Genomic DNA, 17,179 nt, shown 5'->3' with positions numbered 1-17,179 from the left:
TCTTGTGAAAGTGGAATTTGCGAGACTGTGTAATGGTGCTGAGTACTTTAAGGAATGTGATGAGAAGCCCTTTGTTGCTGCTACTTAACTTGTACTATAATAAACGGGCCGAACTTTTTGCGGATACTTTTTAGTACCCCTATTTTACTGGCGTATAGACCTGCAAGTTGCTGTTGCTGGTGATGAGATTATGTACTATTGATGAAAAAAAAAAACATTTTACTGAGGTTCGCTTTGCAAAAAAGAGTGCTTTAACTGTATTGAATGCGATTTACATCAATTTGCCTCAATGTCATTTGAAATAAATCCCACGGCAGTCAACTATAAAGACGGAGTCAATCATCTTCGCTTAAGGAAATTAAATTTACGAAGGACTTTGGTCTCTGCTATGGGAATTGCTTTGATGGCAAAAACTAGAAAATTACTTCTTTAGTAAAATTCTACACACATGTTTCTTAATATTTTGTTTCACTTTTTTTGTGACGGCTCTTAAATCAGTGAATCCTCCCTACTCGAGGGCATCTCGAATGTCCATCAATTGCCAATCAATCGGAGGACGTTGACTGTCGATGCATCAGCTAAGGCTGAGGAAGAAGCTTTCATTTGACTCTAATTGTCAGTGATTTATTATCAAGGGTGATTTTGCAGTAAAGTTTAAAGAGGAGAGTCAACTTGCTTCCTTCTCCTACTATGCACCTCACCTTCGCTCTCATCCCAACCTTTCGTTCAAGACCTCGTGAAAACACCTCTCTTTTATGTGTGGTGGTGAGAATATGGCGAGTAAACCTTCGAGATTGCTTTGTTTAGACGCATTTAACGCCTCACCGTATGGCAGGTATAAGGATTACTCGGACATTAAAAAGTCCTCCAGCCTAGTTTGAGGAGGTGAAAGCCATAAAACTTGGCTCAAGATGTCGGTAAAATATGTATCTACAGAAGCGCATTTTGAATGTGCTGTCTTTACTGCTTTCCTTATTGTTCCATTGCCTTGAATTGAAGAACTCGTGAAAGGCGGTCTCGTCAAATCAGCCCTAGAGCCATGCATGTGGTGCAGGTAAACTGAACAATCTGACTATACAGAAGGACATTCGTATAGTGACATGAACTGAATTATTTGGAAATGTTTTATTCCCCGATTGTGAAATTACATGGGTCTGGAGGGCCACGAAGTGAAGGGAATCCACGTGGACATAAATAGGCGGTAACGACTTGCCTACTGAAATAACTACTGAATTCAGTACATGGGTGAAGGCAAATACTATAATTGTTTAACGACTTTCAGAATTGCAGAATATGAAGGACAAAAGGGCATATTCCTGTAGATACAAAATTAAAGTGTTATCTTGAAAAAAGTGGAAAAAAGGAACTACTTAACGAGGGTATATCAAACCAAAGGTGAAACGGCAAATGGCGTTTTACCAGAGATCTTTTCTTGAAGGAGTTGGAAGGATAGTGAAATGTACGATCCAAAAAAGATGCAAAGTTTTTTTAGATTGTGAAATTGCAAAGATCTGGAAGGTCTTGTAGTGAACATAAAACGAATGGACAGGAAAAAGAGGTGATGGTTTGTCTACTGAATTAACTACTGAAATCTTCCCATGAATGAAAACGAATGCCACAAATGTTAAACAACTCTCTAAATAATAAAATCCAAATTACAGAGTATGCATTGCCGGCGTAGAGAAGAGTTAGAGGCCACTGGCATGGGCCGGAGGCCATTTCCCCCTGCAGAGGTACAAAGACGGCGCTTCGAGTGCCCGCAAAACCAAATCCAAGAGTTAAGCAAAAACTAAGCTTCATATAACTTTAAACACAAGCTTGAACCAGTATCAGGAAAATGATTGACAATATAAAACTGCTTGACAAGTAGACATCTCACCAAGGACGAAATGACAAATGATGTTCTTTAGTGACCTTCCCTTGCTTAGCCATAAAATATACAAGCCAATCTCCTACTCCCTTTCGCTTCAAGGAAACAAATGGATACGTTGGGTAATACAGAACTGCTACAATTCCGAAATTTGCTTAAACCTGTGCTAAATGGCAAGGCCTATTGGTCATTCAAAGTGATGTTTTGTTGGGATCCGTAAAGTACTTTTGGCGATGTCGATGGTGAAGTAAAAAACTTTCCTCCGGTGAAAAGACTACCATTGGTGCTTCTGTTGCCCTAGTTTTTTAGTCACAAATTCCTCAGGGGATCATTTAGGGTGGATCCAACCTCCCTTGGTGCATCAGTAAAACCTACCTATTTGTATACAGCAGCAACAGGCCATTTTCTGCATCAGCTCACCGGCTAACGAGTCCGCCGGGTAGAGTTTTTTTTTTATTTTAGTAGACGTACAGAGAATACTAAAAAATTCAGTCCAAAGTGCGACCATACGGGGGTTAAGGTGAGTTCCATTTCTGATGGACGATTTCGTTATTAGGGTCCATAAGGCTAGAGGGCCACTGGTATACTCGGTTGTCAATGCATCCAGAGGCAGAAACCGAAATCACGGTGAATGAAGAGCCCGTCTAGGTATTCTACTCTGTTGCATAGACACCACTCCTCCACTTCTGCAGTCACAATTTGGCCTTTGCTTCAACGACCACACATGAACCAGGGAGGATGATTAGAAGCGCATTTCCAGGATTTAATTGACATTTGATTCCAAAGCCAGTGATACTCTAGGAGTTCTAAAAGCATTCTGCAAGCGTATATCATTCATTCAAAACCGAGCAGTCGAATCAGAGCACACAAGTTGGGGAAGCCTCCTGTAGCTACTACTCTGCATCCATTTCCTAATACTACTTTGTGGGAACGTAATTGTTGCCTGGCAGGAATTATTTGGACAGAAAAAAAAGCGAGGGAAGGGTTATTTTGCCACTTGATTCTGACGCCTTTCCACACATTTCGTAGACTCCGCGGTGGAGTTTTGAATGATGCAGACCCAGTCTCGTAGCGGATCTTGGCTACAGGGCATTGGGACGATGAGCCCAAGTGGGTGTGGCTCCTTAACCCGCTTTTTTGAGTCTAGTCATGTAATATCATCCACAGGACACGTCCTATTCTGTGACGCTTCAATTAGGCATCCCTTCTTCAATTTCGGGGATTTGATTAATTTCAGAGGCCATAGCAAATATTTGCTGATTAAAAGAAGACAGCTTTGATAAAATCTGGACTTTTAAGTCTTAATAGCCATTAATTACATACGTGGGGTACTTTTAGGACGGAAGCTGGAAACCTACCATTATGCGCCTATTTGGTTACTGTCACTGGTATCACGAGGTGCTGCTGTAATTCGTGGTTTGGATTTTTGCATTCTTTAAGATTGTTTACTTGAATAACTTTGTTACTTATAACAAATAAGTAAGCGGCTTATTGAATATTGGGATGCTAAGGCTGAAATCCAGGTTTTTTGTGCTTAACTGCGCAAGCAATTGGCTTTCAGCGGGTCGCGCTTCCTCTCTGCAACATACCAGTGCCCTCCTGGACTGTCTGTTTCTCCACACCGACGAGCGTTTTGTCGGAATGGTATTAACAACTAAAGGGGTCGACACAAGCTTCCTTGAACCTTCTGGAAAAGTTCGTTTCAGGACTGTCCGCAGTACTTGGATAAAGTGAACGCGCGAGACCTCCTCCACGGCTCCGCTGGCTGAATGGACCCCAGAGAGATATAACTAGGCAGCATGGAAGTGGGAACAAAGTGGCAAGGAGGAACAGACGCAAGATCTGATCCTTGGAAAGTATTTTAAACTCAGTCCCTTATGGAATAACTCGGGGTCGGGGCCAATGTTTCAGTACGCTTCCCTTTCCCTCAGAACAGTTCCCAAACAGGAGAGAACCCCAGATCTGGTGATTTTGACAAGAGAGAACAGTTACGTTCGGGTCAAATACCTTCTCAGCTACATGGAAATTCGATGACTGGTAGGTGTTATAGCACCGACCATGTCGCGATGGCCGAAGCCTGAGGTCGATCAAAAGAAGAGGAAGGCAACTATGCAGTGATTTGATATTTTTTTGGCTCTGTATTTAACCACGTGAAGAAATTTGGTTTCGGACCTCCAGCCTGGCCTTCAGGACATGCTAGTGGCCTCCTGGCCCATCTACACACTTAAAGCGCTTGTTTTTCCAAATTACTTTGGCTTATACTACTCCGCCGAAGACTCGGGCCGTTACCCTCTGCCCTTGAAAAATTGGCTTGGAAATCCTCTTAGCTTAAACCACACAAGTTCATATTTCTTACAAGAGGCCTAATTAAATGAGGCGTAAGTAGAGTAACCTCTTATCACGAGGTGATTCACATACAAAGGTCAGCCAGGTACATCGGGTTAATTGCGAGACATGCGAGTAGCAGGTTGCAATGTGATAGTTTAATTAATTCGGGTCAGGTGTAGTTCCACACAAATGTGAACCTCTAAAATTAATACTTCGTAGTTGTAAGTGACCTCAAGAGTGGGTAAAACTTAAAATAATACAGGTCATTCCATCCCCCCCCAGTTGCATTGAGATTGGTCTTGCGGTAACCTCAAAGGAACTGCAAAGGGAATATAAAGACAGAGGAGCTTCAGTCTTCGGATCTTTTGTGATGTTTCGGCATTTCGTTTAACCCTTCGTTTGATTATGCGGGCACTTAAGTCTCGGCAAATTGTATTTCCGCTGGGCGTCGTGGCCTCCGAGCCATGGCAGTCGCTCTGTACATCGACAATACATATGCAGCCCTAGTATTATGACTTCTTTTGGCTTCAAAAAAGATTCAGGGAGCTGCATTGGTGGCAGTGAAAGGAAAACCCGATCCTGAAAGACAATCACTCTTACTTCTATTACCGAATGACGTAATGGAGGAGGGGCAAGAGCTAGGAATGGGCGAATCTGTGACAACTCCTAACAGTGGAGATGCAAATGTCGTCTACTTTCGGGATTTACTTCAATCCTCCTTTCTGCAGGAAAACTATTACCAAATGTAGCTAGGGACAGTAGCCATGAACCATCTGGAAACGTTTTTTTCGGAGTTTTCTACAGTGCCTGTGTGAAGATATCAAATAGGTAAACATGCGATGCCCCCTCCTCCACCTCCCTACTAGCCGGATGGAATCCACTTAAATCTGGATGGGCAACACTGAAGTAATAACAAATTAGCATGGAGGAGTAGACATGAAATCACGTCCCCAAAAGACTGTATTCAACTTCGTCCTTTACTAAATGACTCCGCGTTTGGATCAGTGTTATTTTGCCTGGCGATGGACGTAGGAGATGGCCAGCCCATTCTCTCATCCTCTTAATGCGGTTCCCACACGGATGGAAACTCTACTTGGAGTAGAGTTATCAAGAGGGTTCAGTGACTTTGCGGTTGAGTCTCATCTCAGTTGCAAAGATATTTGATTACTGGTGCTGTTGTTTGGTGGGTGTTTCTCCTTACAGCACCGACTACGTTGTGAAGGCCGACGCGACAGCTAGACCATGGGGAGTGCCAGGGACTATGACCAAAAGGCGAGAGAGGGCCACATACTACTTTAAGCTTTAGCTTAACTCTTCCTTCTGGTTTTGCGGACACTTAAGTCTTGGGCGACTGTACTTACACTTGGTGGGATGGCCTCCAGGTCATGCTGGTAGTCTCACCTCTTCTATTCTTCAGTATTATACCTACTGCTATACTACGGTACCTTCTTACGACTCCAGGGAATCCTAAACGGGCTACATCCTTTGCCCATCCGGAATGATAGATAGGGTGAAAAAATTTGCTGCGAAAAGGATAAAACTAGGAGATAAAATAAAATTTGAAAAAGACAGTGCAAATGCCACGCCTTTGATCATTTCCGTCGGTTATGTACCAGACAAGAATAAATATCAAAAGCATCCACGAGAGATGGTCTTTTGTACCAGTGTCAAAAATTAAGCTGTTCTGTATAAAAGTCAGCCAAAATGGTGCTTCAAAACAAGCTAGACGAGGCTCTTCCTCAGCAGATTTGGCCACATTTCTCATTCAACGAGCTACAGTGCTTACACCATCTGCGTTGCTTTTAAAATGGCGAAGATACTTATAATTACACTGAAGATGGGACGGTCTAGTCTTTTCCAAATTAGTGACTTACATGTTTGAGAGCAGCGGAAATGCGCGTTTGTTTAAATATATTGGCAATCCCCAACCTCGTGACTCAGCTGAGGTCCTTGACCCTTGCAGGTGGAAACGCCCCCTGACCCCATGCAACTACGATTCCGTGTACACTTTTACAACTCCTAGTCAATAAAAATTGTCCTCATCTAACTAATCTGCTCGTTCAAAGGGTACGAATGCGGAGGTGTAGGGGAGAAACGCTGAAAGCGTAACGCAGCGATGCCCTATGACTTTTAAACATACAAACAAAGAATTATAGCTTAAAAAAAGGGATTGTTTGGTCGAAAATAATATTTGGCTGTAGAAACTAAAGCATAAATTCCTCCTATCCCATTGATACATAGACCTTAGAATTCTGTACGTCTGCCATCAGTGTCACACACATTTGGTCTTCACCAGGTTGATGATGACTGGATGCATTAATCGCGCTGCAAGCAGACTGCTTGAGTGGACAACAATAGGATAAATGCAAAATCTTCTTGGTCTGAGGCTGCAGTGGTCGATTTTTTGCCTAGAATCTGGGAGCTATAATTACACTAATTCAGTGGATTTTTACGATCAGCTTCTAAGATATCCGATCCGGAGATTTCCACCACTCGTTGAGTCCCAAGTAGCTTCGGATTGACGTCCCATTTAAGTGTCAGAGACTGATAAGCTGCTTTGTGCTGCCCCAAACCGGCGGAATAGCCACACGTTCGTTCACACCTTCGATTCAAATGAAACGCCCAGCAGTAGTTATGACAACGAGGCAAGTCAGCCAATAGGAGGGCGAGAATACCTATTGATCGGATGCTGTGCACGCGGCGTTGGTGGGGGGTTTGACTGACACTCCCTCCCCAAGTGTGGGTATGTGCACAGCGGGATAGATGAACCGCCGCATCTGGTCCACCAGGGGGATTAATTAAACACCTTTTCGAACATGGGCCGTCTTGGTAAGTTGCCTCTTCTTAGCCAGCCCCCTTCTCTTGCCCCACAATAGCTCCTGAGGTTGTGTCACAGATTATTTAACAAATGGAAGCCGTCCTCGTGTTTTCACCTTGCTAGTGAATGACGTCATAATATTGCATCTGGACTGCTAAGATAATGCTAATAAAAAACATTTTTTTCCAGGATGGTAAAATCGACAAAGGTGGCGGCCTGTAGCACCCCTGACTGTAGATAGTGGCAGACAGAATAAAAATCTCTCATTTAATGATATTTAAAAATAGCACGTGATACTTTAAGGAAGTGAAATAAAGCATTTACTACCGCATAACACGAAAGTTCACCAGAGTAAAAACATTCATGAAACGAAACGATGGCTCCAAAATATAATAACAAATTATTCAGATTTACAAGGAGCACAGATCATACTTTTCCTTGACTAATGCTCTATAATTTATTTTGTTTTTTGTTGTACAGCGAATTAAAAGAAGTACAGGTAGAGTTTTGAAGTAACAAGCTTGATATCGCATCGCATAAGCCTGTTCATTTGTTACCTAGGTCTACTTTTATAAGTAAAACATTAACTTGATTTGCCTTGGATTCTTTAGATTACTTCTCCATTATATAATAATATGGTTTTCTTTCTCGAATGGTATCTTGAATCTCAATACCACTCTTATGTTTCGCACCCGATTGGCCATAATGTCAGGACAAATTAATTAAATCCTATAAACTTCAGGAAAAAAATCATTTTAAATATGGGATGTTTGAATAGGAGGCATTTTATTCATGCCACGATAATATGACCCAAAACTTTGTTTTGCAAATCTACTTTGCGTTATGCTGCGCTGTAACGGATTTACAATGATGTAAGAATTTGTGTGTACTACCATTTTCAACAGTCACAGCTGAGTCGTGCCACTACTTAAAATTTTAAACCTTCCAAAGACCTTCTGATCTTGTTTATAAAGATACAACTGGATAAACTTAGTTCTTCCTGAAGGGTCTAATCGGTGTGATTGAAGAAATGGGCGAAAATGAGTGTTTTTAGAGAGTCCAACCATTTTTCTTCTAGACAGCTGAATATTAAGCAACCACTCATCTGTTAGAGACTAGTCAGAAGTAGGAGATGCCCCACGTCATGTTCGCCCGCTCATTTGTTATTACGCAAAAATAGCTTCTATGTGCAGGCATAACTACATGGAGTTACAGAAAGGCATGTTTGGCCAGGCAAAATTCCTTCGCCTCTACCTCATTAACGTTTAGCTCTATTTTGCGCATTCGTTCATTTATTCGTGAGCCCGGCACCAACTAGGTAGTGCTTCGGCTAAGTTTATAAAATAGGAAAAGCTTTAGAGGGCCAATCCTGCTCGCTTCAACGGAAATATTTCAGGGCAAACTATTTTCTATGTTAAACATTATGAACCTCTAATTTACAAAATAGATGCCAATGACTACTAAAGCAGGTTCGACAGGCTTCACAGAGCTTTGGTCTGGACTAAAATGCAGTTGATTTTTGGTTTGGAAAGAATATTCAACACGTTGCAGGCCCAATTTTATGGTAGATCAGTAATCATATTGTCTTTTTTGCAGATTCCGAATCAGTAGTACACTGAGGGCATGTTTTTTATTACTCCTAGAAGCGAAGTATCCTATCAGTTTAGATGGCAAATACCTAAAAACACGTTTTTACAAACTAAAGCAGTTACCCTGCAAATGGTGTCGTTGTATGGCGTTTTCCAATTTTAAGGACTTCTATTAAAAGTTGTAGGGCTTTTACTACGAATTAACCTAAAAAGCTTTTTTGAAGACCCCAACAAATGTGTGGTTGTAACTTTGTAAACCTAAGAGGGCCTCTTACCTTGAAGCTATTTGATACTTTAAGGCAATAAATTTGATGATTGGAAGAAGGAAACACGTCAGTTTTTTATGATCATGACTATAAACTAGTTGACATTTAACATTTTAACGGATTACGTACTGCATGTGTCCACAGGGATCAGATTCCTTCTACCCTACATAGTAAGAGGTCTGACACCCACTAAAAGAAAAATGAGACAGATAAATCTTTCGTTTTTATTACACAGGCAGTCATTCGACAGCAAAAGAATCTCACCTCTCCATGTGCAAAAGGTTTTGGGAGGTGATGCTTAATCTGTGGTGTACTTGGCAGTAAAAATGCTAAAATTTAATATCTGCAGCAGCGTTTAACTAAAAATGGCGCGACAACTGGAAGTCATATGAGGCCGTGTTTGAGAAGTGCCAGAAATTACTTCTCATTGAATGATAATTGTATTTTCTCTACCCGCCCCGCTTTATTAATGCTAACCTACCTGTGCTGCACACTGTTTTAGGCCAACTGCTAAATTCGACAGCAGGTTTGAGCATCTGCCTCCTCATTCTCACTCTTGCTGGTGCCTACATTTTCAACAAAGTTGAAGGAGCCGCGGAAATTAGAACTCGGATACAAGCTGCCAAGGTATTCTATAGTTAAGCACTCCATCTCCTTATCGAAGCAAAAGTCACTGTTTCGACTTAGCGATGATGTTACGGAGACTAAATGACCGTGTAAGCTTCTTTAAACCCCTAGGAGACATGAAAACTGCATTAAATCAAAAATCCTTCTTTACGAGTGATCATATGAGGAAGGCTTCTGCATGTTCCCGCTTAAAAATGTTTAAGACTAGCAGTCCTTTTTATGAAAAGCTTTATATTTGACCCATTTCACTGATAAAATGCCTCGTTTAACAGCTATTTCGGTGACTTGATGTGAGTTTCGTTGGGTGTGAGACCACGAAATGCCACGGTTCTAAAACAAAAGAATGTCGCGCTGATATATTTTCGACATCTAGAGGGGAGCCGTACGCGCATGTACGACACCCCAGGTTTCGTATCCGAGTCCATCGTCACAGCTAGGTGACATGCATGTCTGATCCGGTTACGTTAACTGCCTTAAGTCGTGTGTCACCAAAATATTGGTTTCTTGGTTTCTTGTCATGCCCGTCCTACCAACAAATCCACTTTTGGAATGCAAGCACACTGATTGATTGTGAGGATGGGATAACATGGCCTCACGTGAGGCTAAGACGTGTCCACCTCAGACCTTGAGGCCAATCAAAACGCCCTAGTGTGTGGCTGGCTCGAGGATGATCCAGACGCTACCCACCTGCATATTAGCCATCAGCGACGAGTATCAAGCCCCGATTACTGCATCCGGTATCTTATATCGTCATCCGCCACAGCGCGCAGAAGACGCAAACCCCAAGCAGACGGTTTCTCTACTGAGAGTTACCCACGGTCTCATATGGTCGCCTCTCTTCCTCATGCTTAGCCTAACCGAAGGGTAAGCGCTTTGCCAGTATTGCACCCCCTCTGTTTGATTAGCCACAACAAACAACGAGTTGAATAAATAGAGTCCCTATTCAGCTTCTTTATTTGCCTCGTTCCACGTTCTTTCCTCATTATGTACTTAAGCTAGTGAGAGATTACCGTTGCACCAGTGGTACGAGCAACAGATTTTAAACATGATTTCTTTATCGGTTACACCACCACGAAAGATCTCTCTGCGGAATCCTCCAAAATCTAGACATGAAAACTTTTGAGAGATAAGAGAAAACCTAAGTGCGAAAGAACTCCTTACTTTTCACCCATTAATTTTGCAAATGTAATCCCATTGGAAGCACGGAGTATAATCAGGGTTTGTTAGTATCGCTTCAGCTAGGCTTGTGGTTATAAAATACTTTGTAGAGAATGGAGCAAAAGTTAGTGTTTATTCCATAAACAAGATAAGCTGGTGGAGACTTGCAATACTGCGGGCGTAGCGTCTGTCCACCGCCGTAGCACTTTTTTGCTGTGCCGCTACCGCTTGCCCCCTCTTTTAAACTTTCATGACTCGTCTGCTTCACGAACCAAGCTTAACTCGTGAAATATGCATGGACTTTGGCGAAAGTGGAGTATGCAATTGCATGATCCACAGTTTAGAATAAAGTATTTTAAATAATTCAATGTTATTGATATATCTCTCAAAACTATTTTCATCACTTTCTAAGAGAGCTCTTTTCGTGAATAAAATGCTGCATGAAGAACAACTTTCAGTTGCATTTGACGCGGGCACTGCAACAACTGATCTACCCTTAAATCAGTCGAGAAGGAGAAGTAGCGGAAAATGCTCGTGGATTATTTAGCAGATGATAATTGACTTCAAGGCTGACCTAGTGACAGACTGGTTGACTACTGCTGAGAAATGACTTTCGCGTTACAAGGTTAAGCGAAAGAAACATGTCTATTCTTCACTTCTAAAGTACGCGGGAATCCAGGCCTTCGAGACCTGAGATGCTTTGTGCGTGGGTATGTGTGCAGTGGACTGCAGAGAGCATGGAGGAAGACCTTCTTTTCCTTCTGAAGTGGTACTACTAGTGAGCATAAAGACGGTCTCATTCGTATTCATACCAGACAACACAAGATCCCCTACCAAATTCTCTTGAATAAGCTTGCCTTAAGGGGACTTGCCTGATAGGTAGGTAGGCAGGCTTGAGTGGTAATACCGACTGGGGTATTTGTTCGTTATTTTCATCGCCTTTACTGGGTATACAGTAATTATACGAGATACGAAATAGACGGTTAGGAAATAAACCCAAGGTCGAAACGGAGATGAATAGGTTTGATGTTTTGGTCAAGCTAAGCCAAAATAAGACTTTAATGCCCCACCCAATCTTGAATAGGGCGCAAACTTATTCGGTTGCATTATATAACCTCTTCGAAGGTACAAAACAATAACTGAGGTCAAGCCGGTTTTTGCTGAGATATGCAGTGAGTAAATTATTATAGCAATTTAAAGAAGAGCTTTTGCTGTCACGAGTTTGCATGCCGCATAGCAATAATGACATAGGTGCTGCATATTCAGTTTAGAAGATATTACATACATTCCATTTACATCAGCTACCATCAAACGTGAACCAAAATATTTATAAAGCCCAAAACAACGTCACTTACCTATATCTTTGTTCACGCCTAATGTAAAAAATTGAGTATGCGAACTAAGTGGAAAGTTAAATTATGAAAACATTGTGCACACAAATTGCACGGAAAACTTCATCCCATTTATAAATGAAATTCTATTCCAATTCATGTTTTATTCGCTTTTATGTTTACCACACCTTAGATACTTGCTGGCCTGTCTGCAGCCTCAAATTTATTATCCCATCATAAAGATGGAAGTAAAGGAAATATCGCTAACGTCTTTTTGGTCAAAAATAGTGAGGTTAATTGGCTTTTTTCACCGCAGCAACATGCTGTAGCCTCCCGAGTCTTGCCCAAATTTGTAGTAAAGCTAAGCTGCCACGCCGATACGAGGAGGTACAAATACCAAGGTTTAAGGAGATCGCGTGGTTGGCTACACATTTTAGGATGTTCAAAAATATCCCTACCGAAAGTTCGCTAGAACAAATAAGAAAGCTTTGTAAAAATCTAAGTCCTATTTCTACCAGTTAGAAATCATGAATGTGTGACCTGCTAAGCACTGGAATCATCTAAACAAACTCACCCCCAAGCAGCCGGTTTAAGTGTTCGGTATTCAAAACTACTTTCAGGTTTAAATTGCATTAAAGTACATTCCTTCTTCTTCGTATTTCAAGGCCCGTCAAAGGATCTTCGTTTTGGCTCAAGAACTCGCCGACGAGGGCGATGACGCCGATTGGTCGAAGCTGGTTGCTCAAGTGGACAAATACCGCAATAAGCTACTGCAGGCCTGGAAGGCCGGAAACGACGAGTTGGGCGCCGAGATCAAGCCTCCGTCGTGGAGTTTTTGGGGCAGCCTCTACTACTGCATTACACTCTTCACTACAATAGGTACTACTGGTGCTTAAAAGTAGTATAGTGCTGCCGTACGAACCGCGGTGGTTACCAGCATGGGAAGGTACTTTTCAGGCATTAGTCATCCGATTTACAAGATTTTCTTAAGACAGCATGAATAGAACTATTCAAATCAAATTAACTTCCAAAGTAAGGGTGATTTGCTCAGTGTCACCTGTATACGACGTCTCGATTTGCCTGCCTGACCTTGGCGTCACGAATATGTGACATGCGTCCCTATTAGCTTATTTTAACTAGTTGCACTACATCTTGCAACTGTTAGACCTTTGGAGCCTAGAAAAAAAAAAGATGTGCAAATGGGTTCAACCTAAAATTGGTAATTGCGTTTTTTTTGGCTCCGACCTAACATTGTGCTATAGAAACGAAAATCAGGAATTTCCTTTTGGATTTGTTTACTTTTCCAAGGATATGGCAACGTGTTTCCAAGCACAACCACTGGGAGAATTGTTACCGTATGCTATGGGCTGATTGCAATTCCTCTGTGCTCCATGGTGATCAACCGAATATCCAAGGCAATAGCCCGCCTCCTCAAGGCCATCTATTTGATGACCCTTGACACCAGTGGCATTCCTATCGGTCTACGCGATGCCTACCACCGAGCAGGAACGGATTTCGACTTTTCAGTAAGTTGGAAAAAGCACAATCAGGCATCATTCTGCTGCATCTGTTGTTAGTTTGAGGTCCCATTCCAGCCGCGGTGAATTTAGAGGGGATAAAATGAATGTAATTAGACTGCCCTTGCAGATGAAAGAAGCACAAGTCTGCATGTCAAACGTTCCCATAAGGCAAATGGGTGCGCTGGAGCTCGCCACATGTTTGCATCTTTGAGAAAAGGGTATTGGATTATTCGTGGTCGCTGTACAATTAAAAGAGCCTACTCCATGAATGCCTTCACTGCGGGTGTTCGTACTTCCAGTCCAGGAGTTAGATTGGACCACCACTTCCGGAAAGACACTTGAATCCCCTGTTGACTGCTACACGTGTAGATTACTTGGACGTAGCAGGGAGACGGAGGTCAGTATACTCGGAAGCAGTCCATGCCCTAGATATTGACTCTTTGACAACAGCGTTCTCGTCACAAGACGAGGATGCCCCGGAGTCGTTTATGCCGACCGTGGAGCCAAAATTCAAGGCGCTAGGGCGATAATAAAGCATTACCTAGAAGCGGAGGATGAGAGTGAATCTTCACGCCAGCCAATGACTGCGTGAGAACGCGTAATCAGGTCTGCCCGCCGTATCTTACTTTCCTCTCACGCCTTGAAACACTCCCTACTGATAAAAGTATCAGAAGACCCCGAATGACCTGCTCCTAATGAGGGATATCCCTACGACCCTATTTTAGGTCGTGATAAGTAAGGTAACGATGGTTGAAAGAGTATTTCCCTGAACTGGACCAGAGTTGCATAGCTTCCAGGTTGATGACGTAGTTCTTCTAGCTGACACGATTGTCCAGCGGAGACAGCTAACGAGACCCTGAGACGAAACGCACAGCAGTTGTGTCCCCGAAAAGGCAATTTCCTACCGATTTACTTTTTTATACCCGTATCGTGCATTAAGGCTAGTGCTAAAAAGTTGTCACAGTGGCGCTTAGCTTGAAAGAGTTTTGAGATGCCCCCTGACTAGAACTTAATCCCTTGCCTCCAGCTCATCACAAGTTTCGGACTGCTCGTGATATATGCAATCTTCAGCGGCGTGGTCTACTGTTGGGGGATCGGTGAGACCGCCTCAGCATGGAGTCCTCTTGACGCAGTCTACTTTGCCTTCATCAGTATCACCTCCATCGGACTGGGAGATATTGTGCCCTCCTCTGATGTCTTCCTTAACCTCGCTTCGCTGGCCTACATCTTTGTGGGTCTTGCCCTCATGAACCTCTTCTTCACTCGCCTCATTCAGCTCACCGAGGCACAGCTAGAGCGCATTGGCGGCAGTGCTACCGATGTCGTTGGCGCCTCGCAGGTTGGAAGTGGCAACCAAATGCAGTCGCGGTATGCTCTTGGAGCGAGTGGCAGATTTGCTGCGAGTGCACTGGCCAACAGCACCACGCCGAACTATCACTAGGACATTAAAGATCACCGTCCTACCCTACCGTTGAATAGGACCAGTTGTTATTTCGACCTAGATGAGATAGAAGCTATGTTGTTTCTCCCCACCTCCTCCAAATCTCCCCTTTCGAGAGCGACCCTTTGGATAAAGAACCGGAGATTTGAAAATACAATGCTACTTATGGACTACAGGGAGTTCTCCATTGTGGAATAAAAGTTATGAGCTAGGAATTCGAGCATTTCAGAGGGGGATGGGTAGTTGAGGGTCGAAGCCGCATGACTACTGCCGGTGATTATCACTGCTTATAGGTCTTTAACACGTCTGAAACACTTAAAACGGGTGGGATTTGTTCGTATTTGTCTTAGTTACGACAATCGGGAGCACCGAATCTCATCGCGAGTAAACGGGATAAGCTTAAAGGGGACGTCCTCAGCATGGCTGTCCGAACTGGTTAGGGAGGCAATGCAGGTATTAATGTCACGAAAATAACACAATCTCTAAGCTGTAGGGGTCGAATTTCCCGATGGTGAACGTGTTAAACATACAGTAGGGGCTTCGAGATTTGAAACCAAAATCAAATGTGAAGCATAACGGAATATGAAGGAGAGATCGCAGAAATCATTATTAGGAAAAAAAAACATTGATCTGATCGAAACGGTAAAAGAGCGTAAGCCTAGCGAAACAACGATTTCCAAATCTGAAACATCTCAGTCCAGCTAATAACCACACAGTACAATCAACCAAATTCCGTTGCAGTGGTAAAAACCCAGTGGAGGCAAAAATCAAACCCATTTACAAAAGCCGATCCTTTCGGTAGGTTGAACTTTTGAACATACCACGTTGACATCTTCCAGGGGAAGGAATATTCGCAGACTGTCAAACACATCACAGGAGATAATATGCAGAAATAAGAATGTTTCAGAACATCTGCAACCTATTTTTAAGCTTGTACGGCACAGGAATCACCATTTGGAAGAGTGAGGCATAAATTCATCGAAAGATCAACGCATACAAAAAAAAAACTTTAGAACCACAAAGACCCTTCTGAAATTAACAACAGTGAGACGCAGATATAAAACTAAACCCTCTAATGTACACAAAGATGCAAGAAGAGCCAAATTGCATAAGAATCTTCAGAATAATGACTTCGCCAGTAAATGAGAAATCGTGGAAAAATATATAATTGTGAAAATAACTTTGCATCGATTTAAATAATATTGTCCAAATACGATAAAAGCAGTGCGTATAAAAAATTGAACAGTAGCATTGCACCACGTTTAACCCCAGAAATACCTAAAAAGAGAAACGACAACATTCACCGAAGACTCTACTACAGATAGAATACGCAAAACAAATAAACCTTAGACATACCAATTAACGACTGCGATCCTGATCTAACTTTGAAACACTAAAGAATTAAAAATGCATGGGATGAGGATTTGTGGGCTTTAAACCGGATGGGAAACAATATCACGTACTCGAAGGTACGACCGCGCATAAAGGACGCCGAAGCCGGACGCTGATCTAGAACGTGAATAGGAAGCGGAGGGAGGGCTATTTGGAGGCTCCTTCCAAAGCGAATTTGAGGGCCCACGTCCTCATCGGCTGATGATATTGTTGATGATTGTGAAGAAGTAGAGTCGTTCGCAATGCCCTCACTGCCACCGTCAGTACTAATAGTGGCGGTATCAGAGGAATCAGTATATATGTAGTTCGATAAATCCAAAGGTGTTAATTTAACATAGCAATTGTTGCATGAAATTTTAGTCACCAAGCCCGCCCGGAAGTTTTCAATCAAATGTCGACGCAGTTTGAAGTAGACACTGTGGCGCGTGCCACGTCTGTGATTAAGGAAGCCTTGACGGGATAAACGAATGGAACGGCGGTAAAACATATCACGCTCACGTTTTCGTTTTTTAACATGGTAAGATTTGGTTTTATGGTCAGGGATACGGAGACCTTTCTTTGATTTTTCATTGACATTTTTATCAGTTGATTGTCCGCACCGAAGGTCGACTCCAGCAAGGAAGTAGTACTTTTTCTGTTGAAGTTCATAATTTACAACATCACTTGAAGGTAAATAGGGAGATAAAACTTACTCATTATTCAATAGTACAGCACATGGTCGAATTCCAAACTCACTGTTTGGGGCGACCATTTCAGAAAGGGCACAAGATTGCATATATTTAAACAAATTGGCTTCATCAATATGAGTGCATTCAAAACACTAAGGTAGTTAGAATGGA

The 17,179-nt window shown here is 42.4% G+C and overlaps 2 protein-coding genes across 2 annotated transcripts; one reads left to right on the top strand and one right to left on the bottom strand. All coding sequences in view use genetic code 11, as the record gives it.

Moving 5' to 3' along the window:
• Positions 1–7,014: 7,014 nt before the first annotated feature.
• EGR_05667 (TWiK family of potassium channels protein) lies at positions 7,015–14,948 on the top strand (the record flags this gene model as incomplete). The annotated part of the gene is made up of 5 exons (XM_024494916.1): positions 7,015–7,027; positions 9,374–9,498; positions 12,653–12,875; positions 13,296–13,513; positions 14,535–14,948. The coding sequence occupies 5 exons, from the start codon at positions 7,015–7,017 to the stop codon at positions 14,946–14,948; spliced, it is 993 nt and encodes a 330-aa protein (XP_024350713.1).
• Positions 14,949–16,140: 1,192 nt separating this feature from the next.
• On the bottom strand, positions 16,141–17,091 carry EGR_05666 (hypothetical protein; the record flags this gene model as incomplete). Its single annotated transcript, XM_024494915.1, has 4 exons — positions 16,141–16,226; positions 16,305–16,341; positions 16,408–17,002; positions 17,033–17,091. 4 exons carry the CDS (start codon positions 17,089–17,091, stop codon positions 16,141–16,143), a joined length of 777 nt encoding a protein of 258 aa, XP_024350712.1.
• Positions 17,092–17,179: the final 88 nt, after the last annotated feature.

Source organism: Echinococcus granulosus (assembly GCF_000524195.1).
Source record: "Echinococcus granulosus chromosome Unknown EG_S00043, whole genome shotgun sequence".
NCBI classification, from domain to species: Eukaryota; Metazoa; Platyhelminthes; class Cestoda; order Cyclophyllidea; family Taeniidae; genus Echinococcus; species Echinococcus granulosus.
Note: the sequence above shows the minus strand (reverse complement) of the source record. Positions and strands in the feature narration are given on the sequence as shown.